Source organism: Oryzias melastigma, linkage group LG15 (assembly GCF_002922805.2).
Source record: "Oryzias melastigma strain HK-1 linkage group LG15, ASM292280v2, whole genome shotgun sequence".
NCBI lineage: Eukaryota > Metazoa > Chordata > Actinopteri > Beloniformes > Adrianichthyidae > Oryzias > Oryzias melastigma.
The window spans coordinates 14338109-14358311 of record NC_050526.1 but is presented as its reverse complement, the minus strand read 5'-3'; the positions used below and the strand labels follow the sequence as shown (position 1 = coordinate 14358311).

The window sequence follows — 20203 nt, the reverse complement described above, 5'->3', positions numbered from 1 at the left end:
TCATTAGAAACTCGCCTGAGTTGTGAGAGAGACTGTTGGTGCGCAGTGAGCCTGTGTTCATTTCCTGTCACCCATCTGTTTACACCCTTTAACAGCCCCTCACACCCCAACCAAACATTAGTGGTGCAACAAAAAATGGTGAGCATTATCAGAGCTCTCCAGTCATACAGCTGGGATGACAGCTCAGACTTAAAAAACAAAGACATAAATTGATCTATTTTTCTACAAGCGGATGCAGAATGGAGAGGTAGTGCCCCCCGCCCCCACATGTTTTCCAATGTCGAAAGAACAACCTTTGTCAAACTTATTTTTTTCTAATCCTGAATTACAATAATTTGTATAAAGCAATAGTCGGAAATGGAATATTGAATTTATTTTTCTTTATAAATGTCCTCCATCATGTGGAAAATGCCATAAGACCTTGTCAAAAAAAAAATTCATCAGAGTTGGTCTATAGATAATACCAAAATAATACGATCTTGGAACTAAGATTTAAGCAATATTGATGTATCTTTATATAGAAGATCCTTGTTGTTCCTGATTATATAATTATGAGGAGAGAAGTTGTGTTCCTGTGAGAAAATACTGTAGTCAAAACAGTTCAGCCTCCTCACCGCTTGGTGGCAGTATAGCGATAAATTCAAACCGCCAACACCCGGTTAACGCCCAGGAAACAGACACACGCACAAAAAAACGACGCCATTTGGGTGTGTTGCTGAGAAGGGAAGTCCGCCTCGACAGTTTATCAGAAAACCAGCAGGACTTTCGACGCTGCTCCATAGCCATGGGTTTCCTGCTCGGTCTGTGTGTTCTGGCTGTGGCCGTGGAGTTCGTTAAACCCGAAGAGACACTTCAGAACAAAGATTTCGCTTTCGGTGGAACCTTAAAGTTGAGGCCTGTCAACCCGCCGACTCCGATCACCAGCATAACGTGGAAGCATGAAGGTAACCTGCTAGTGGAGCAGTACAGCAGCACGGCTAAGCCTGAATATTACGGTCAGTTTAAGGACCGAACCAGCTTGGTTTTTTCCACTGGAGAAATAACGATATCCAAGCTAAAACTGGAAGATGGCGGAAAATACACCATTGAAATCAATAATGTAATCCAAGATGTCGGATTTCGAGTACAAATCATCAAAAAAGTTCCTGTCCCGACGGTTCATCTGAAACCATTGTCGTGCTCCGAAACTTCGGCCAGCTGTTCACTGCACTGTGAAGGAGATGTTGACGGCGCCGGAATCGTCAGCTACTTCTGGAAAGGAGGAGACCGAGACTGGAAAAAGGCAACTAAGAAACTGGAGATAAATAATGACGCGGAAACACAGACGGTTAAAGAGTTTTCCTGCAAGATCAAGAACTCTGTGAGTGAGAAGGAAAGCGCGGCCGAGCTGAACCCTTTCTACAAGGAGGAGGAGGCGGGTCTCTCTGTGGGTGCGGTGGTCGGGATAGTCTTTGTATTCATCCTCATAATCGTCGCTGTTTTTGGAGTGGCTGTATTGTTTTATAAGAAAATGTTCTGCTTCAAAAACTGTCAAAAGGAAACTGACACCACAAAGCCTAACGGAATTACTGGCGAAGAAGGGGTGAAATTGACTGAACCGACAGCTACGGGTGCTGGCTCAGGTCCAGCTATTGAAACCACCAATGAATCTGCATGACCTCCTATAATTTCTATCCCCAAACCATCTTTAAAACAAACGGCATAAAACATTCCCACAGTGTTGACAAATTGTCTGCACGTTTCAAGGTGGATCTGGAATGTAAAGGATGCTGGTTGAACGCTGTCCCTCTCTTTAGGAGGTTCCCGCAAGGCTCTCACCTGTTGTGCATTGTATCAGCGTCATGACTCGCCACAAAGTCCCAAAGAGGAACCAGAAATGTGTTTTTATGTGTGGATTCATTTCTGTGCCCTGCAAAAGACTGATGACCTTTTTTTGGTCAACCCAGTCTTCACCAAACAGATGGGATAGGCTCCAGCAACCCTGTGACAGTGAAAAGGATAAAGCGGGTTTCCATAGATGGATGGATTTGTGGGTTCATTTCTGCTTCACTGTGGCACTGGAATGGACAAAGTGACTCAATGCATCATTCCTGTGGACACTGCAGCTGGTGGATGGATCCCCCTCAGGCTGCCTTCTGTGGATGTGTGTTGCCATCTCCCAGGGAAACATCTGAGACTAAGATTTGGACTTTTAGGGGGGAATGTACAAGCATGTAATTACAATCAGTTATTAACTCTGCTTGGCTTCATTAACTACTAAACCTGTATAGGTTAGAGGATTTCACTTTCATCCTATTGTGCCTTTACTCGTGACATCATCTTATATGCACTGTCAAATTTTACTGCATATTGTGTTGCATCTGTGCCGAAAGGTCCAAACACTCAGTCTGTAAGCGTGTTTTAAATTTTTTTTGGAATCTTTTAATATTTAAGGTATGTAAACTGCTTTTTAAATAAATGTGATTTTTTTTTCTCGAACTCCTGCGTGATTTTTGACCTCAACATCGATGAGAGAAGGTCGGCAGATCTAACAAGCTAAACCGGAAGTGCGCGTGGTGTCACCCTCTTGGCTTCCGGCTCTTGGGTGGCTATGCTAGCTCGGAGAGCCGCCTCGGCGCCCCGATTGGAATGGATTTAGAGAGCGCTTTTCAAACGGTTGGCGAGTTTGGACCCTTCCAAAAGCGGGCCGTATTTGTCCTCAACCTGTCCCAGGTCAGTGAGCAACGAACGCTTTGTTGAAGAGAAATGGGTCGGAACGGAACATTCCCGGATGTTAGCAAAGTCGGTGCTACGTGGCTACCAGATAGTTAAACGTTAAATAGGTTTTAAGCTAAAATCTAGTCTCTATTGAAGAAAACGAGCTTCTAAATATTTTACTGAAATAAAAGAAAAAAGTACAGATTAATTTCAGCGCCGCCTGCAGCATTATTAGTTTACACATCATAATCGGCGTTGATTTGTTTAAAAGTCTGCATGATCCGCTATGGCTTTTCTCCCTATTTCTCATTTTCTTTTTTTTAAAATTCTGGTTCCAATATAGAGTTGTAGTTAGCATTAGATGTTTAAAATTTAAATGCACACTGTTTTGCACGTTAAAGAGCAGCAGCAGCAGCCCCCTCCACCTCTGTGTATCAGGGGGATACAGTCCTGTCACAGCATGTTTACCCTGACTGTACAATGCACGTGTTTGCTGAACATGGACCTGAATAAAACGGGATTAAAATACACAACGTCAAATTTAAAATAAAGTTGAACAATGGTGGATTAAAAGGGGGGGATCTTCTAAAACTATAATATGATCGGCATATTTGAACAAACTTGGGAAATTACAAGGAAGCCTCATTTGAGTTGCGGAAATTGGTTTTAACACGTTCCAACATTTACTGATGATAGAGATCAAATATTATTGAAGTTATTGAATATTCTTGAAGTGTAAGAAAGCCAAACATGACATTTTCTATCATTGTGACGTTGGAGCACCATCATTCCTTTTCTCCTTCTACTATCAAATGTAAACAACAGCAATAAACAATTAAAAAAAAACTATACATGTAAATATAAGTCTATGCTTTAAGAATTTTACCTCTGAACTTCACCTTAGCAACTAGACACTGTCATGCAGCAGAAGATTGAAATGTGTGCAAATACATCCATTAAAAATCAGACAATGAGATTTTCTGAATATTTTCTATTCTCATTTTGTCTCTCATAGTTGAGTTATACTTATGATGAAAATTACAGACCTCTCTCATCTCATTATGTGGGAGAACTTGCACAATCGCACAAGCTGATTTCCAATAATTATGGGATATTATCATGGGATGGCATGTTGTGACCTCCTAAAATTATTTATTTCTTTATCTGCGTAATAATAGTTTTTGTTAATTTTAAAAAAGAATCAAAAGGGAGATCATGAATGTATTTATACTCTCTTAAATGTAGTGCAGCCTGTGGTGACAGTATTATGGTTGGGGCTTAAGCCAAGTTCATTGTTTTTCTCCCTTTCTTTCTTTTTTTTAATTAAATGTTTTAATTCATCGTTTAACCACGTTCACAAAATAGATTTTTTTGGACACAAAAAGATGCAACAGGATGGTTTTGTGCTGCAGCTCTACATGGCCTGTCAGTCCATGCTCATCGTTCTGGTTGGATCTACACCGCAATACCAAATCCAGTCACCGGACACCGCCCAGCCCAGTCAGCAGGTGCAGCTCCAACACGTCACCTTCACAGAAGATGTGGACTCCATAGTGACCGAGGTGAGACACTCTCCCATCTTCTCTGAAAAAAATGCAGTTGAAGCCGGTGGAAGTACAATCTGGGGGCTGGTGTCTCCAATCTTCTCTGTGCTCCTCAGTGGCTCCTCGTCAAGCAGCAGGCTTACAAGGTCGGCCTCGCGGGATCACTGTTCTTTGCTGGACTTCTGGTTGGGAACGTCGTTTTTGGGCCGCTATCTGACAAGATCGGCAGGAGGCCCGTCTACCTGACAGGTGAGGAAACCGTGGTTCCTTCACCCTGAATGCCAGATTTATTCAGAACTAGCTCCACTTTGGGGTTCTAAACAGTTTCTTTTCTAAATTAAAATCGTTTTACTTGAGGTTTAAAACACTTGGCTGAGGTAATCTGCTGCAGAGACACAGGGAGGGGAACGATTACCTAAACTGAAAGTCTCACCTGGTTTCAAAATGAGTTTTTGGAAACGATTCTTATGTGTGGACTTTAAGGAATGTGCAGGAGTTTAGGGAGTTAAAGGTCACAAGTATAAAAAACCCTTTCAAAAAAATGGGAATATAATTGAAAAGTCTGTTCATTTCCATATTCCATTAAAGTAAGTTAAACTTTCATAGAGTGTTGATTCAGCTAAGGAGGAGAAGGACTGTTGCCAGTGCTCCAAGGTCCTGCTTTCGGATGAAAGTAAAGGCGTTCTTTTCATTTGAGAATCGAAGTTCAAGGGTTTGGAGGGAAACTGCTGAGGAGCAGAACCCAAGCTGCTGGAGGCCCAGTGTGAAATCTCCACAGTCAGTCATGATTTGGGGTTCAGCGTCGAACCCTGGTGTTTGTAAACTCTACTTTCTTCAATCCAAAAATCACTGCAACAGTCTAGAATGTTCTAGAGGACTTCATGATTCCTTCTGCTGAGAATCTGGATAGAGATTATGATTGCATCTTCCTAGAAGACCTGGACCCTGTTCAAACTATTGAAGGATTTAAGACAGACACTTTGGAGATACTTTATTTTGATTTAAAGTGATCACAATCTCTGTTTTTAAACTATGTAAAAGCTGAGAAGTAAACGGTGATTTCTCCACAGTATTCTAATCTTCTAATACATTTTTTTGTGGGTTGTATGAGCTGGGACCCCAATTTATTTTAAAATAAAGCAAGTAAACAGTGGGACTTGAATCTATATTCCATGAAAGTAAAAAAAAAAGAATTAAATTATGGAAATAAATATACTTTTCCTTGATATTGCAATTTTTTGTGTAGGGTCTTGCAAATATGAGTTTGTCTGTGCAAGACTAAATTAAAATCTTAAAATCTGTTCTAAGGAGGCCAATATAGTGATAAAAAACTGAGGGGTACCATGAGTTCGCTTATTAGCTCCAATTCAAAGCCTTGCTGCAGAAGATAAACTTATAACTTATCTCATCTGTCTTTCTATTTTGTTTTTTAAAGAAGGTTTTCCATTATATCTTGTAAACATTTGAAAGGGTATGAGAAAAGTATTTGTATAGTTGTTGGATGTTCCAGGGATTCCCAGTTTGAAGGAGATGGTTTTACTAATCCTGTTTACTGTCAAGAGTGTTGCCCAATAGTGCACTATGATCACAGTAAAATAATTTTTACTCGTTTGGAAATTGTCACACTGACGTATGTAGACAGTCTGCTGTATGTGGTTCTGCAGGTTTTTCAGCTCTGTTATATAAATAGTCTGTGCAGCTGACTGAGAAATTTTCTAGATATTGTTTGTGCAAAAACTCACTCATCCTGCATTTGCTCAGAACTCTTTGACTTGTTTTTGTGTGGCCAGAGCTCTTAAAACAAAGATGGTGGACTCTACTGCAGTTGCAGAACTTAGACTCCGTGTTATGTTATGTATCACGTAATAGGATTTTGAAAGTAGTGTGGGCGGGGCTAATAAAAAAATCCAGTTGCTAGGAGATTTTCTGCTGCAATGAAACTGTTACATTTATCAGGTACAGACATTGACTGAATATGAGAACTGGACTGAGTGAGTGTGACGTCACCCATAGAAAATGTTTAACTTCCGGCTTCAACCAAATGAAGTCAATTCAGTCGCCATTTTTTTTTTTTGCAATATGGACGCCGCCATGCCAGACGATATCAGTAAGCAGTGATTGGTCCAAGTTGGTCGGAATCATTGTTTCTATGGCAACCACTCTTGCTAATCAGGAGGGAGTTTATTGGAAGTTCACATTCCTACCACTTGAAAGTGGGCTCGGAAAAATCTGTCAAACTATTTGAACAGAGACCAGATGCTTTTATTCAGGTTTCTGATTGGTCAGTTTATAACTTGAAAAATATACAAAAAATTATGATTAGCGAGAACGTGTTAAAATTATAGCAAATCATTTCCTTTAAGTCTTTATTTCTATAGCACTTTTCATATGTAACATGACACATAGTGCTGTACACTGAAACAAATATTATTAAAACGAGCACGAACATGTAAAAATAGAGCCCCCCCCCCTTTCCTTTCATGTCTACAATACAGCTATAAAGTGCCTCTAATGGCCTTGTGTCATCAGGAGACATAGCTATATACAACTGGGTATCATCGGCATAACTACAAAAGCTGATCTTATCTGATGACATTCCCCATAGGAAGCATGTAAATGGTAAAAAGTAAGGGGCCAAGGGTAGAACCTAGAGGCACGCCACATTTAATTTCGTGGACCCCAGAAAAATGTGTGCCCCTGCCTAACATTACATTTCTCTCCTCGAGACAGGAGTTGAACCACCTTAGAACCGTAACTGAAAGACCAAGGCTTTCAAATCTATTTAAGAAGATCAAGTGATCAACAGTATCAAAAGGAGCACTTAGATCTAGTAGAACTAATACTGAGATCTGACATCATTAACAATCTTTAACAGAGTTGTCTCTGTACTGGGGTCCATTCTAAAACCAGAATGGTTTATCTCAAAGACGCTTTGTCGGAGAAACTCATTCAGCTGAATTAAAAACAAGTTTTTCTCAGATCTAGCTTAATAATGGCAAGATAGACACTGGTCTGTAGTCATTAAAACCTCTGTGATCTGTAGTTTCACTGCACCAGTTTTAAAAGCATCAGGAAAAATACTTGTCTGTAGAAAGCAAAAATCTCACTCTCAAAAGATTGTATAATGATTTAAAAAGTAGACCAAGAAAGCTTATGCAATCACTGAGTAACAGCTGTTTATTACTCTGTAGAAGTCTACGGGTTTTTTGCTTCTTGAGGCCAGTAGGTACTTTCTGTTTGGAACACCAGGGGCACAGTCCAGTTCTCCTACACACATAAAATAGCTAATCCCCCTCTTTTCCTGGGTAATTCATTAAATATTGCCTCATCTTTATCCCCCTCCTAGGTCTGTTTCTTGAGGTGGTTTTTGGTTATGTGACTGCTTTGGCGCCCAGTTACGAGGTCTTCGCCGCCTCCCGTCTTCTGGTGGGGTTGATGAACGGTGGCATCGGCCTCGTCTGCTTTGTCCTCACCCAGGAGTATGTGGGCAAGTCCTACTGGGCCATGACAGGTACAAAACACACATATGAACCCCACACTTCTTGAAACCACTTTCTGAAGCAGCTGGTTCCCCTTTCTCTCTTCAGGGACGATGGCCAGCATGTCATTCGCTGTCGGCATTGCGCTGTTCGCCGCTCTGGGATACCTCATCCGACCGTGGAGGACGCTGGCGATGGCCGCCAACTCCTCTGGCGTCCTTTTCTTCCTGCTATCTGTGTGAGTGGAACATCAATGAGATACCTCTATGCTTAGACTAACAGGAAACATTACTTTTTTGAAGCCTGTCAGCCAATAAAGTCCCACTCTGATCATCTTTTGATCCATTGTAAAAGCGTTCCCAGAGGTCTTATAATTAATTTGATTAAAAAATCATAATTTTTTAGAACATAGCTTCAGCAAAGCAGCAGGAATTTGTCAGAAATGTATCTCTGAGTAGTGGGTAGGAGTGTTGACGTGGAGCAACTTTGTCCCCTTCCCCTCCTTGCTGCAGAGAGCACAGAGCAGGGAGCTTGTGCCCGCCCAGCACATTTTCTACATAACAAATATAAACTTTTTCAAAGGCCATTTTTGTCTGCCTCTGATTCACAACAATTTGATTAAAGAAATGCTCAGAAATGCCATTTTGAGCTTAATTTATATTTATACGTCTTTAATCCTGAGAAAAATGTGACCATTCAGAATCAAGGTCTCATATTGGATATGCACTCATGGAGCTGTTTGAGTCAAACTCTTGCAGAATAAAAGATGAAATTGTTGCTAAATTGTCATTTGTATAGATTGTTACTGCTTACTTTGTGACTGCTTATTGCAATGATTTGGTGTTTAAAATGAAATGAGATTCTATGATTTATGTGTAAAACCAGAAATGTAAAAGATTTGTTTCAGCAAAGTAAGTTCTGGAATCGTGAATGTCTCCTCCTTTGTCTAAATCACTCAGAGGGATGTGAGGTCCGGCTGTGATTGGATGGTGGATATGACTAAACCTAAGTTGAGCTTTACTGCTGTTTTCCTGAATGATTTTTTATCAATTTAGATGTCAAACGTTCATTTAAGTGCTATTTTCTTTTTAAAATAAATAATTTATTTTTGTAAATCTGTTAATTTCTTCTGAAAAATTAAGTTAAAATGCTTTTTTATTTGAATAATAGCTAAAAATGTATTTTTTTCCATTAAAAATTCAAAAAGTCTAAAAGATAGATCTGAAGATTTAATTGAGGAAACTGAATTTTGAGTGAAGATTTAAATTAATCAAACTCTAAACAGTATAAACATTCTAATCACACCGGCCTTTCCTAAATAAGGAGATCTGTGACAGATCTTTGACTTCCAACAATTTACATAGAGATCAGTTTTACTTTGTGCCACAGCAGAGAACAATCCGTACCACTCCTGAAGGCCTCATGTTTATGTCTGTATTTCTGCACTTTGTTTTTTCTTCTATATTTTTTCATCTATTTATTAAAGAAGGTTCCTTTCTCAGAGTGAACATGATAATAAGCCCAGCATTGTTCACAGATGGACTAATTTAGCTAAACTTGTGTCCTGAGGTCAGTTTTGTAGAGGGAAGTCATAAATTACTTAAGCATCATAAACCATTTTTTTGAAACACAGCTGAGTCCTGAGGGCTTCCTGTTTTCCAGTAATGTGATCTGTCTGTTTTTCCTCAGGACGCTCCCAGAGTCTCCTCGGTGGCTTTATTCTCAGGGTCAGACGGAGCGAGCCGAAGAGGTAAAACTGTGAAAATCCTCATTTCATAACTTTTTAATGTTTGTTCTTGCTTAAAGACCCACTCAGATTAAAAAGGGGTGTTCTGGTGTTTTTAACACGTTCTTGTAGCATTATATATATTATAAGGAAAACTAAGCTTAAATAGTATTTCAGAGATTTTCTTTATTCAAATAATTTTGAACCAGGAGCAGAAAAAATAATGGAGTTTAAAAAATATGGCGGGCCACCATCTCCCTGCTCCGCCCTGTTCTGATGCATCCACGTGCAGACAAATAGATCCATGAACATCTTTGTGTTCCTCGTCTGAGCTGGAATCTGGATCAAAACTGTATGACTGGATAGCTTCAGTATTGCACATCATTTCTGTTGCACTGCTAGTGTTAGCTTGGGGGTGTGAGAGGCTTTAAGTTAGCCGTAGAGTGTAAACAGACAGCTCTCAGCAATAGGTAGGGGAAGGGGGCAGGGTTGCTCTGCATCTACGGTCCCGCCCACAACTCAGAAGTGAATTTTTGACAAATGTCTTCTGCAGAAACTATGTCCCAGAAAACCACAAATATTTTTTATTTAGTCAAAAAATGGCAGAAGAGCACTAGGAATAATTTCACAATAGATCAAAAGATGAATGACGTGGGACTTGAAGAAGCAGTTTGGAGGTCTCATTCAGCCTTTGAAATACTTAATGATTTTTTATTATTTTTTCCTATTTTGTGTAGTTTTTACTTTGAAATAAACCTGTTATGAGTAATTGATTACAAAAGTTAGTTATTACTTTTTTACTCTTTTGCAGTTGTCTATGACATTACTAAGGCATTTTCGGTAATCTATTCCTCAATAAATTTTTAGTAACTCTTGTAGCAGTAGTAGTTCAAAGCAGGAAGGACATGATAGATAGATAGATAGATAGGCTTTATTCCGGACTCGTAGTCCAATAGGTGAAACAGGATCATAAACAATAGTTAGTATACGTACAGTGCCAAGACTACACACCAAATATAAGATGATAAAAATAATAATACTAATAATAAATAGATAACAATGATAATAATGAAATAAAAAATACAATAGTAAAAAACTCCAGAGAATGTAAAACATATTTAAGAACACATTTCTTAAAAACACAATAGTAAAAAAGCCAATATAAATTAATTAAAACGGGAGGATAAAAAGACAGCTCCTCCAGTGTTTCCAAATACTGGATCTAAAGCGAATGGCACTAAACCTGATGTTGTGTATGGACATAATAAGAGTGTTTTTAGTGGAGTCCAGCCTACAAATGAACTTGAATATGAGGTTGCGCAGTAGAGCATGTAAGGTATTAATTCTGTTAAAAACAAACAGCTCACTTGCACTCGTCCATCTAGGCTTCCTTAAAACTACTCTAAAAGCATCATTATATGCCACCTGCAGCTTTCTCATCCTGGCTGTTTTGTAGTTCACCCAAAGATGTGCAGTGTACAATGGGGAACAAAAAGCCTTAAAAAGAGTAATCTTGACACGTTCTGTACAAAAGCCAAACTTTCGTGAAAAGGTGTTGGTTAGGCCATACAACACTCGACACTGTCTGTAGATATCAGCATCATCAGTCATGTCCTCAGTGATTATATGCCCGAGATACTTTATTCTATCAGAACATGCGAGTACAGCATTGCGAAGGTGGAAGTCGGGGAATTTTACATTTTTGTCCTCTTTTGTTCTGGAGATCATAACCATACTTTTCCCTGGATTAAACACAATGTCATGATCAACCCCATAATCTGAACAGATCTTTAAAAGTTGTCGAAGGCCAGCTGTGCTTGGACTCAGCAAAACTATGTCATCAGCGTACATGAGATGATTAATGATAAGATCACCTGCTACACAACCTGTGTGACACGCGTTCAGTTTGAGGGATAATTCGTCCAGATACAGGTTAAAAAGAAGAGGAGAAAGAATGCCCCCCTGTCTCACCCCGTTGCTGATCTTAAAAGGCTCAGAAACCTGGTTACCCCATTTAACCTGCATACTTTGTTGAGCATACCAGTAAGATAAAATGCGCACAAAACATTTAGGCACACCTCTCTTTTCCATTTTCCTGAATAATTTCCAGTGATTTACTCTATCGAAAGCTTTAGAGGCATCCAGGAAGCACAAAAAAACGGAGGAATTCTGGTTCCTGTATTTAGAAATCATCTCTTTAAGAACGTACACGCACATGTCAGCACCAAGCTTTTCTTTAAATCCAAACTGATTATCTGTTGATTCAATATATTTGGTGATCTTGTCCAACAAGATAAACTCAAAGAGTTTTGACATTACACTGGCCAAGGCTATTGGTCTGTAGTTATCAGAGCAGCTAATTTTACCAGCTTTGTTTTTCAAGACTGAAACTGTCAAAACATCTAACATAGAGTCTGGTAAAAAACCATGAGTTAAAAAAGATGTGAAGCACATGGAAAGTGAGACATGAGATGTGAACAGATGAATAAATGTCTCAAATCTATATCTGCTGATAATGAGTCACTTTAAGCTTTTTTAAAAGCTTTAATTTGATCTTTGTGTTCTTAGTAAGTTTGTCTAGTCCTGGGTTCTGCAACCTGCTGCTCCAGAGTCACACGTGGCTCTTCTACCTCTCCATGGTGACTCTCTGGTTGGAGAAGGTCTTAACTGGTAAAAAGTAGTTAAGTGGTAAAGTAAAAATTGTTGTAAACTAAACCAACTAACTAGTTAACAAACAGTTGAACGACACATATCACAAGTCGAGCTAAATCAGATTTTTGTGCACCACGGAAAATCTATTGAAAGCCAGATAGCACAACTAGAATTAAGGCATACCAGATTATAAAACAGATTTTATTTTTTGAACAATATTTAAGTGCTCCTTTTGGGTCAAGAAAAACAGTGAGGTTCATTGAAATAGCTCTGATTTATTTTTTATTGTTAATCACTGCTGACATTACACTACTTGCTACTACATTGGCAACATGTAGCTGATTCCATGTGACACAAGGTGTTTTATTTTGAAAGAGCATCATGAGAACTTCTGTCAAAAATTAATATTTTGTAAAATATAAGGGTATATTTTTCTTTTCTATTATCTATTTTTTGTTACTCTTTATATTTGTTTTATTCATCCAAGAAAAGTTATTTTATATTTATCATAATAGTTGCATTGAGATAAATACAAATCAGTCTCTTATTTCTCTAAAGAATGAAGTGAGCCTTTGTGGCTCCTGCTGGGTTTTGGTCTGTGAAAAATGGACCCGGATGTAAGGGTTGAAGGTTGCAGACCCCGGGTCTAGTCCTAGAAACTGTCAGTGTGAAAGTGTGTTGCCCCTCATCCAAATGTGAAATAGTATGGGCTGTATTAACTGCTTTAAATTTGATTGTTCTACTTAAAAAAACAGAATTAATCTGAAAGTAATAAACAACATTCTGAGACTGAATTATTGAAGTAAAAGATTGATTTTGACAGGAATAACAACTCGCCTGAAATGTATTACTGTTTGAAAGTACTCCTGTACTTCACTGTTTTCTGTCTTAAAGCTAAAAAATGATCCAGCAAAGAAGTACTGCTATACTTCTGCTTTCTCTAAACGATTAGAATGAGCACCAGCACGCCGGTGTCAGGCTTCAACATGTCGACCACATCAACTAGAAAATAAAAGAAGTTGAGAAAACCTCAACTTTTACTTCATCTGCTCCTGGTTTTTATATAATGGATGACAGGAACTAAAACTTCAAATCGACCATTTAATAGACCACAAAGTAAAAAGGTTTGTCACTTTGTTCTGTTTGGCATGGATTGGTTTTTTTGTTGAATCCTAAATTTTAATTGTTTTGAGCCCCTGTTATATCTTTAGTTAATAGATACACATTTTTCATTATCTAAATGGATATAACCTTTAATTGCTCAAATTTAATGAACTCTTAAGGAAAGATCAGAAGCAGAAAGTTAAATACAAATGTAACCTTCTTATATCCCTTGAGTTGTTCATTGTAGCTTATTTTTAGCTGTTAGAGTTTTATATGGAAGAGAAATGTTGTCAGTTTTGATGCCTCTTTTTTTGTCCTCATTTTCGATGAGTAGCATGTCCAGAAAAACACCCCCTTTTCTGAAGGTGCTTAGTTTCATCTGCTTGATTGAAAAATTTCCCAGGATCAGATGGTGCGTTCTGAAGGTTTTCTGTTACTTGGAGTTCCTCCAAAAGGGTTTTTTGGTCAGAGGCAGTTGGCTTTGACTTTGAACGCCCCAAAAAAGCGAAAGTGAAACTTTAAGTTCACACAAGTTCTCAGAGGAAGCGTTTGTGGTCACTGATAACACAAAACGGCTTTAGCTAACATTTCACACAGACCCAGGGAGAGTTGATTTCAGACTTTCTATTAATCTGGTTGTTAACCTAACAGTATTTTATACGTTTTTGATTAGTGATAAATCAGAACTACGTTTTGTGTTTATCTGGTTCATGTATTGTTTTTTATTCTCAGTATTTGAACTAAAGAAACCAAAGGCTTTGCTGTGCCTTCCTTACATCTGTTCTTGTAAATGTTTCTGCTAGTCCAAAGATAATATACAAAACATGGAAGATTTCTTAAGAAACTGAGTCTAGAACGCTGTTTCCACAAATGCAACGGACTTAGATGGAAATAGTGCCACAGATATTTGTTGTCTCAATAACAGGAAGCGTTTTACAATGTCTCCATTACGGTGGCCTTGAAGGGAAAATTGCATCATGAGATCACTAAACGCAAAAACATATTAAGGATCACAATGACAATTTAAAAACCATAAAAAAGAAGTTTATGAAAACTAAAGGGATTTCTAAAAAATCTACATGAAATGTTAAAAAATGAAACGCAGCAAGTAACTGGAAAAGAAAAGCATTATGGGACATCACTGACACCGATTGAGTTTTGAAGAAGAAAAGCAGAAGGCTGTTTGGTCACAAGTGTGGTAAAGAGCTGATTGAGCGATCGCAATCAAAAGCAATCAAAAAAGCTGGGGTTGTGGCCAAAAGCCTAAAGACCCACTCTTATCATCTTTTGACCTTTTGTAAAACTGTTCCCAGTGGTCTTTTATTGATTATTATCTTGTTTTTAGCTAAATAAAAAAAAATGTGTGGTTTCTAGAACATAGTTTCTGCAGAGTGACAGGAATTCATCACAAATTCCCCTCTCAAGATGTGGGCGGGGCTTTTACGTCAGAGCAACCCCACCAAAGGCAAAACACCAAAAAGACAATATTCATAGTGTCATGCCAAATAACTTCCAGTTGAAGAGGTGAACATGAGTCACCATCCATTCACTAATGTCCTATAACACCTGCGTTTTCTGATTTTTTTAACATTTCATTTCGATTTCTGGAAATAGAAAATGTTTTGCTTGGTTTCTTGAATTTTGCTTTAGTTTCTAAAATGCATTTTTTAAACTTTTTGTCTTGCTTTTTTATTTTTTTGTTGTGATGTTTTATATGTTTCTGCATTAAGTGACTTTTTGAAGAGACTTGCACTTCAGGGCCACCGTACTCAAAAGTACACAGTACAGGAATGACCTAAGCTGTCTCCATGCAGACGAATGGTGTCGTTTTTGGCTCTGATCAATGTCAATCTAGATTATGCTGTCTTTGGCAGCCGTGCAGTTGGGCTTGCCTCTTCTAACCGAGTGTCTGAGGTGTCAAAGTTGAAAAACGTGAAATGAACTGAAGTGTGTGAGACAAATCAAGCAGAGAAAGGGAATTTCAAGCTTCAAGAGCTGTTATATCTATGTTATTTTTCAAGATTTCAACAGCTGAATCAGGCGTATCAGAAGATGCGGCACTGTGAAAAAAAATGTGAATCATCCTTGATCTACTTGGATATGGATTTAGAGACGTACAACATAAAACTTATTGGTTTATGGAGAGTCGCTGCAGAAAACCCTGCAGTTTTCCTGGACAAGAGATTAACTGTGAGGAGTTTCTACAGTCCATCTGCCTTAAATATATATATATATATATATATAAAAAACCCACCTCCTTTGTTTGAAACAGATTTGGATGGTGTTTACTGGGAGGGTTATTCACATAATAGATCAACCGTTGTTTGTTTTTGTTTAGGTTCTGAGGTACATGGCTCAGAAGAACTACAACATTGCCAACAACCTCGTCCTGCAGCGCGTCAGTGCTGGTAAGCCTGGTTACCATGACAACAGGCACTCTGGAGTCCTGCAGCTCGTCCTCCATCCCGTGCTCCGCCAGCGGACCGTCGTCCTCATGTATGTGTGGTGAGTGTCTCAGCGAGGACGCTTTTGAAACTCTGGGCTTCCTAAATTGACGGCAGAACTGCAGGCAAACCAAAATAAATCTGCTTCCTCTTTCCGTTGTTTTACTTTATGAAATAACTTCTGGGGTGTTTTTGACGCGGAAGCTGCTTCTTCTCTGGTGACTAATGTTGTTCTGAAGGACTGGAGATATTGCATAAACTCAAGCTCAAGGGGTCAAATCTCAATCTAAGATAAAGAGTTGAGGTTAATCATTTTTAGAAACAGTTACACCTAAAGTTAACTAATAAACAGAATAAACAATCCTGAGTCTTTATAAGTGTCTGAATTGCAGTCAGTCTGCCCAGACACATGTAAAATGCTCGCTCCAGCTCTGAGTTCTGCTTTTTAAATGCAAAGTACATTATTATTACTTTAACGTCTGAGGTTTGGTTCATGGTTGCTGAAACACTGACTCTTCCTGTCAGATTGACAAAAATAAACTGGAAGTTCCTTTAAGAAAAAAACAACTTTTCAGCAGTGTTCACAGATATCACTGTCTTTAGTTTACACACTCTTTAGCTAATTTGGCTAATCAGCATTCATTGTTCGTATAAGTCAGCATCAGAATTCCTACACTTTTTGAACTTGATTTGAATTCTTTTCCCAGCTGTGCTTACAAGGATTACCATATTTAACTTTTGTACATTGTATTTTGCACATTTAGATTTTACCTTTAACTTTTTCATTTGTCAGTATTGGTTGGCATTGATGATGTTTTTTAACTTTGTTAGCATTTTTTTGCTTTTAGCATCTATTTTTAAATATTTGAGCTCCCTTCTTTAGTTATTTGATAGTTACCTTCCAAATTTAACACCAGTGTTGGGAGTAACGTATTACAAAGTAACAAATTACTGTAATTTAATTACTTTTTACAGTAACAGAGGAACGTAATGAATCACAGTTCAAATTTACTAGACTGCAGAAACCCTCGTTACTCCGTCACTTTAGTTTTAAAGGCTCTGACATTTTCTCCTGGTTAAATGAAACAGAGAAAAAAAAGGCAGCGCATTCCACTGCAGAGTGGAGGTTATCGTCCAGACACGCCCTGAATACTTTAATAACCCTGCCTAAATTCAAAATCCAGTGAGAGACTGAGAAGCAGCGAGGAGGCTTCTCCTCTCAGTGTCGGACTTGCGGACACACAGGTGAGCTGCAGAGACCCGCCCCGCTGAAACACGAGCTCCCACTCCTTCCTGGAAGTCATCATATATTTATTCTTTTAGCCTTTCTTCCTTTTTTCCACATTAAGCTGCACGTGACCTGTCAATATGAGTTTGTGCATTCACAGTAAAAGATTTAAAGTCAATGGTTAACGCCATTAGTGGTTTGGGCTGAGTAGAAGGGGGTAGCTGGCAACAGCTGCAGGTGCACGGGGAGCGCGCACGAGGAAAAGACGGATGAAGCAATAAGTTGTTTCAATTTAAATTAAAAAAATTGTATCAAGTCAAAAGTTGAATGGTGATAGAAGTAATTTTATCATTACTCTTATTACATTTTATCTGAAGTTAAATAAAAGCATCCATATATAAAATTAACATTTATAAATAAAAACACATTATTGTTATTATTATTAGTTATTCTTTTTGTGCATAATATTATATACAACAAAACAACCTGAAGAGAGATGACTCATTTTAGTGAAATGAAGCCGGTTCTCTAACAATCACCATCTCTAGCCCCGCCCCCTACAGTCAGAATGACTATGCATTTGAGGTGGAGAAAGAAACTGCTTGAGGCATGAAACAGGTATTTATGTTTTCAGTAGACTTAGTTTCAGATTTAATATATGTATTTAGGTGTAACATATTGTTTCCTCGTTTCTCTTTGAGCAGTGGCCATCTTTAAATGTTTGAACTTTGTGTCATTTTTCCCACTGCTGTCTGATTTTTTATGAATTCAGGTTATGTGTTAAACCATGTTCACTGCACGGGGCCACTGATTTAAAAAAACAATTTGAATGAAAGACAAGAGGATCTAGTGATGCTGTTTTTCCCTTGAGAATTCGTACATGACCAGAAAAAAGTAAAGCAATAAGTAGTGAATTACATTTTAATATAAGTAATAAGTAAAGTAATTTCACTACAATTTCATCCAGTAACTAAAGTTAAGTAATCAATTACTTTTTAAAATTAACTTACCCAACACTTTTTAACACTTAGCATTTGTTTTAGCATCATAAATTGTTGCATTGCTAAACTTCTTTCTAATTCCGTGTTGTGCGAAACAACTTTAGGCTAAGATGTTGGAACTTAAAAAGATTTTAGAATGCATATGGTTATCCTCAAACAATTATTTTTCCACTTGGATTCTGTTGTAGAGGTAATTTTGTTCAGAAATGTCCATCTTTCAGGCTTAATCACAGCAACCTGAGTAATATTTTCATTAAAAATACTTATATGAATATTTAATTTATGAGTTCCCAGAGTTTAGAATGAAAACAAGAAACAGTTACATTTATGACCAAAAAAAAAAACAATTATCAAAACTTTATGCTGCTTTTCTCACAGTTCTGACATTTGAATGCTGGATTGCACCTATATATTTATATTTATATATTTATAGTTAACATGCAGCCATCTACTACATGGCATTTCAGGAGTTGTTGGACAAAACAGAGCAGAGTCAGGACGTGACCTTTCCCGATGGTGTCCTGCAGGTACGCCTGCAGCTTGGTCTATTACGGTCTGACTCTGGGGGCTGGCGACATGTCCGGGAGCCGATACCTGAACGTCGCCATGTACGGCGTGGTGGAGCTGCCTGCCTACCCCCTCTGCATCTACTTCATCAACAAGCACTGGTGAAAAAGCCGGAACACAAACTCATAGTAACACAATGGTTTTATGAAACCTGGGATCCAAGTAGAGCTTCAGCTTCCTTCATGAAACTCAGGAGAGCTGAAGAAAACCAAGGATCTGAAAGCAAACTTTTGATTTTTAATAATCAAATTTTCCTCCTGAATTATTCTGGCCTGCATTAATCCTGGCTGCAAGGACCATATTTTTTTTTTTACATTTCTTTATCTTTCTGCAGCTTTGAGCAAAAATGTCACACTTGCCACATACTCAAAAACTCAACAAATTTTGAATACACCTAGTACTGGATCAAATTCATTTTTCTAAATTTGTCAAGTAAAGATTTGAGTCAAAATCTCTTATGGGGCTCAAAAATATCTGAAAACTCACAAAGAACAAAAAAAAAAAATGAAAAAAAAGTAATTTATTATATGCAAAGGAAGTTCTTATATTATTATGGGATGGCTACAGGACCTGTGGTTTGGTGGCCATTTTGTGGCAAAGTGTAAAATTAGATTTCACATTTTTTGCACAATATGAGAAGCTTTCTTCACAAAATGTCACACACACGCCACTAGCACAAGTCCGCACCTTCAACTGAAGTTTTGTTGACCGTTGACCTCGAAAAGGGGAAATAAAATTTAAAAAATCTCTTTTTGTACCAGCCACATATTTAAACTTCGCCCAAGGATTTAGTTCTATTAGTTCTAAACCCTTAAGGAAAAACGTTAGTTATAAAGTTTGAACAGATTTTTAACAGCGTGGTGAGTTTGCGAAAGTGGCGTTCCCCTGTTGCTTGCAGATTTTTTTAACCAGAATTTTGTGAAAATTCATCACATGAATCGTTGACTCAAGCTGAGCAATAAGATATGACATATGATAAGAAACAACTTAAAATGTTGGCGTGGTTAACAAAAAATCTCAGTTGCAAAGAAAATCCAAAAGTTTACTTTTACAGATCCTTGAAAAGCAGACATTTTGAAGTGCTTTTTAACAAATTGGTGACCTGCACATGTGACCAGGGTGGTAGCAGCCTCTCAGCCAGTAAGGGCATAAAGGAGGGGGCTGTGGGGGCTGGTGGGCCACACGATGTAGTTGCTTTCTTATGAAAGACGGCTTAGATTTTCTCTAACGATCTTTGAGAGAAGTGTGAGGTTCTGTTAGGAAAGGAGTGATGGAAAAGAAAAACAACATTTAAATCTTTTTTTGTCGTTGCCCTTTAATCTCCTTCTGGAGGCGCAGCGTCCCTAAAACTGTCCTGCTGTAAGAAAATGTTTTGTTTCTTTAAAGTTGCTCCCTGCAGAGTTAATGCAGTCTTTTTTAATTACAACTTTGACACACTACTGATCCTTTTGAAACCAATAGTCATTTAACCCTTGTGCTATCTTATGAGGTCCAGATGACCCCACCCTTATACTGACATGATAAAGGTGGACACACACACACACACAAAATAAAATCTTTCTGTCATCAGTAACAGTTGTAGCTGCTGAACTGTCCTGCGTTTGTGTTGCTCAGGGCTGGCAGGAGGAAGAGCATGGCCGCCTTCCTGTGTTTAGCAGGCGTGGCGTGCCTCTGCACCACGATGGTCCCTGAAACCTCCGGTGAGATTCTGCTGTGACTTTGCTGTGTGAAAGTGCAGGAGGTGACATTCACAACCTCTGA

The 20203-nt window shown here is 38.3% G+C and overlaps 2 protein-coding genes across 2 annotated transcripts in view; both read left to right on the top strand.

The window, feature by feature from the left end:
• Positions 1-658: 658 nt before the first annotated feature.
• LOC112161483 lies at positions 659-2478 on the top strand. Its single transcript, XM_024296629.2, has one exon. It carries the CDS (start codon positions 785-787, stop codon positions 1655-1657), a length of 873 nt encoding a protein of 290 aa, XP_024152397.1. The 5' UTR covers positions 659-784; the 3' UTR covers positions 1658-2478.
• Positions 2479-2518: 40 nt separating this feature from the next.
• Positions 2519-20203, top strand: part of slc22a15 (solute carrier family 22 member 15) — a 23295-nt gene continuing 5610 nt past the window's right edge. Inside the window, exons 1-9 of the mRNA XM_024296628.2 lie at positions 2519-2712; positions 4110-4259; positions 4358-4490; positions 7588-7752; positions 7829-7958; positions 9410-9470; positions 15541-15707; positions 18403-18543; positions 20057-20142. Coding sequence (XP_024152396.1) covers positions 2629-2712; positions 4110-4259; positions 4358-4490; positions 7588-7752; positions 7829-7958; positions 9410-9470; positions 15541-15707; positions 18403-18543; positions 20057-20142 — 1117 coding nt within the window. The 5' untranslated portion in view covers positions 2519-2628. The remainder of the gene's footprint in view (positions 2713-4109; positions 4260-4357; positions 4491-7587; positions 7753-7828; positions 7959-9409; positions 9471-15540; positions 15708-18402; positions 18544-20056; positions 20143-20203) is intronic.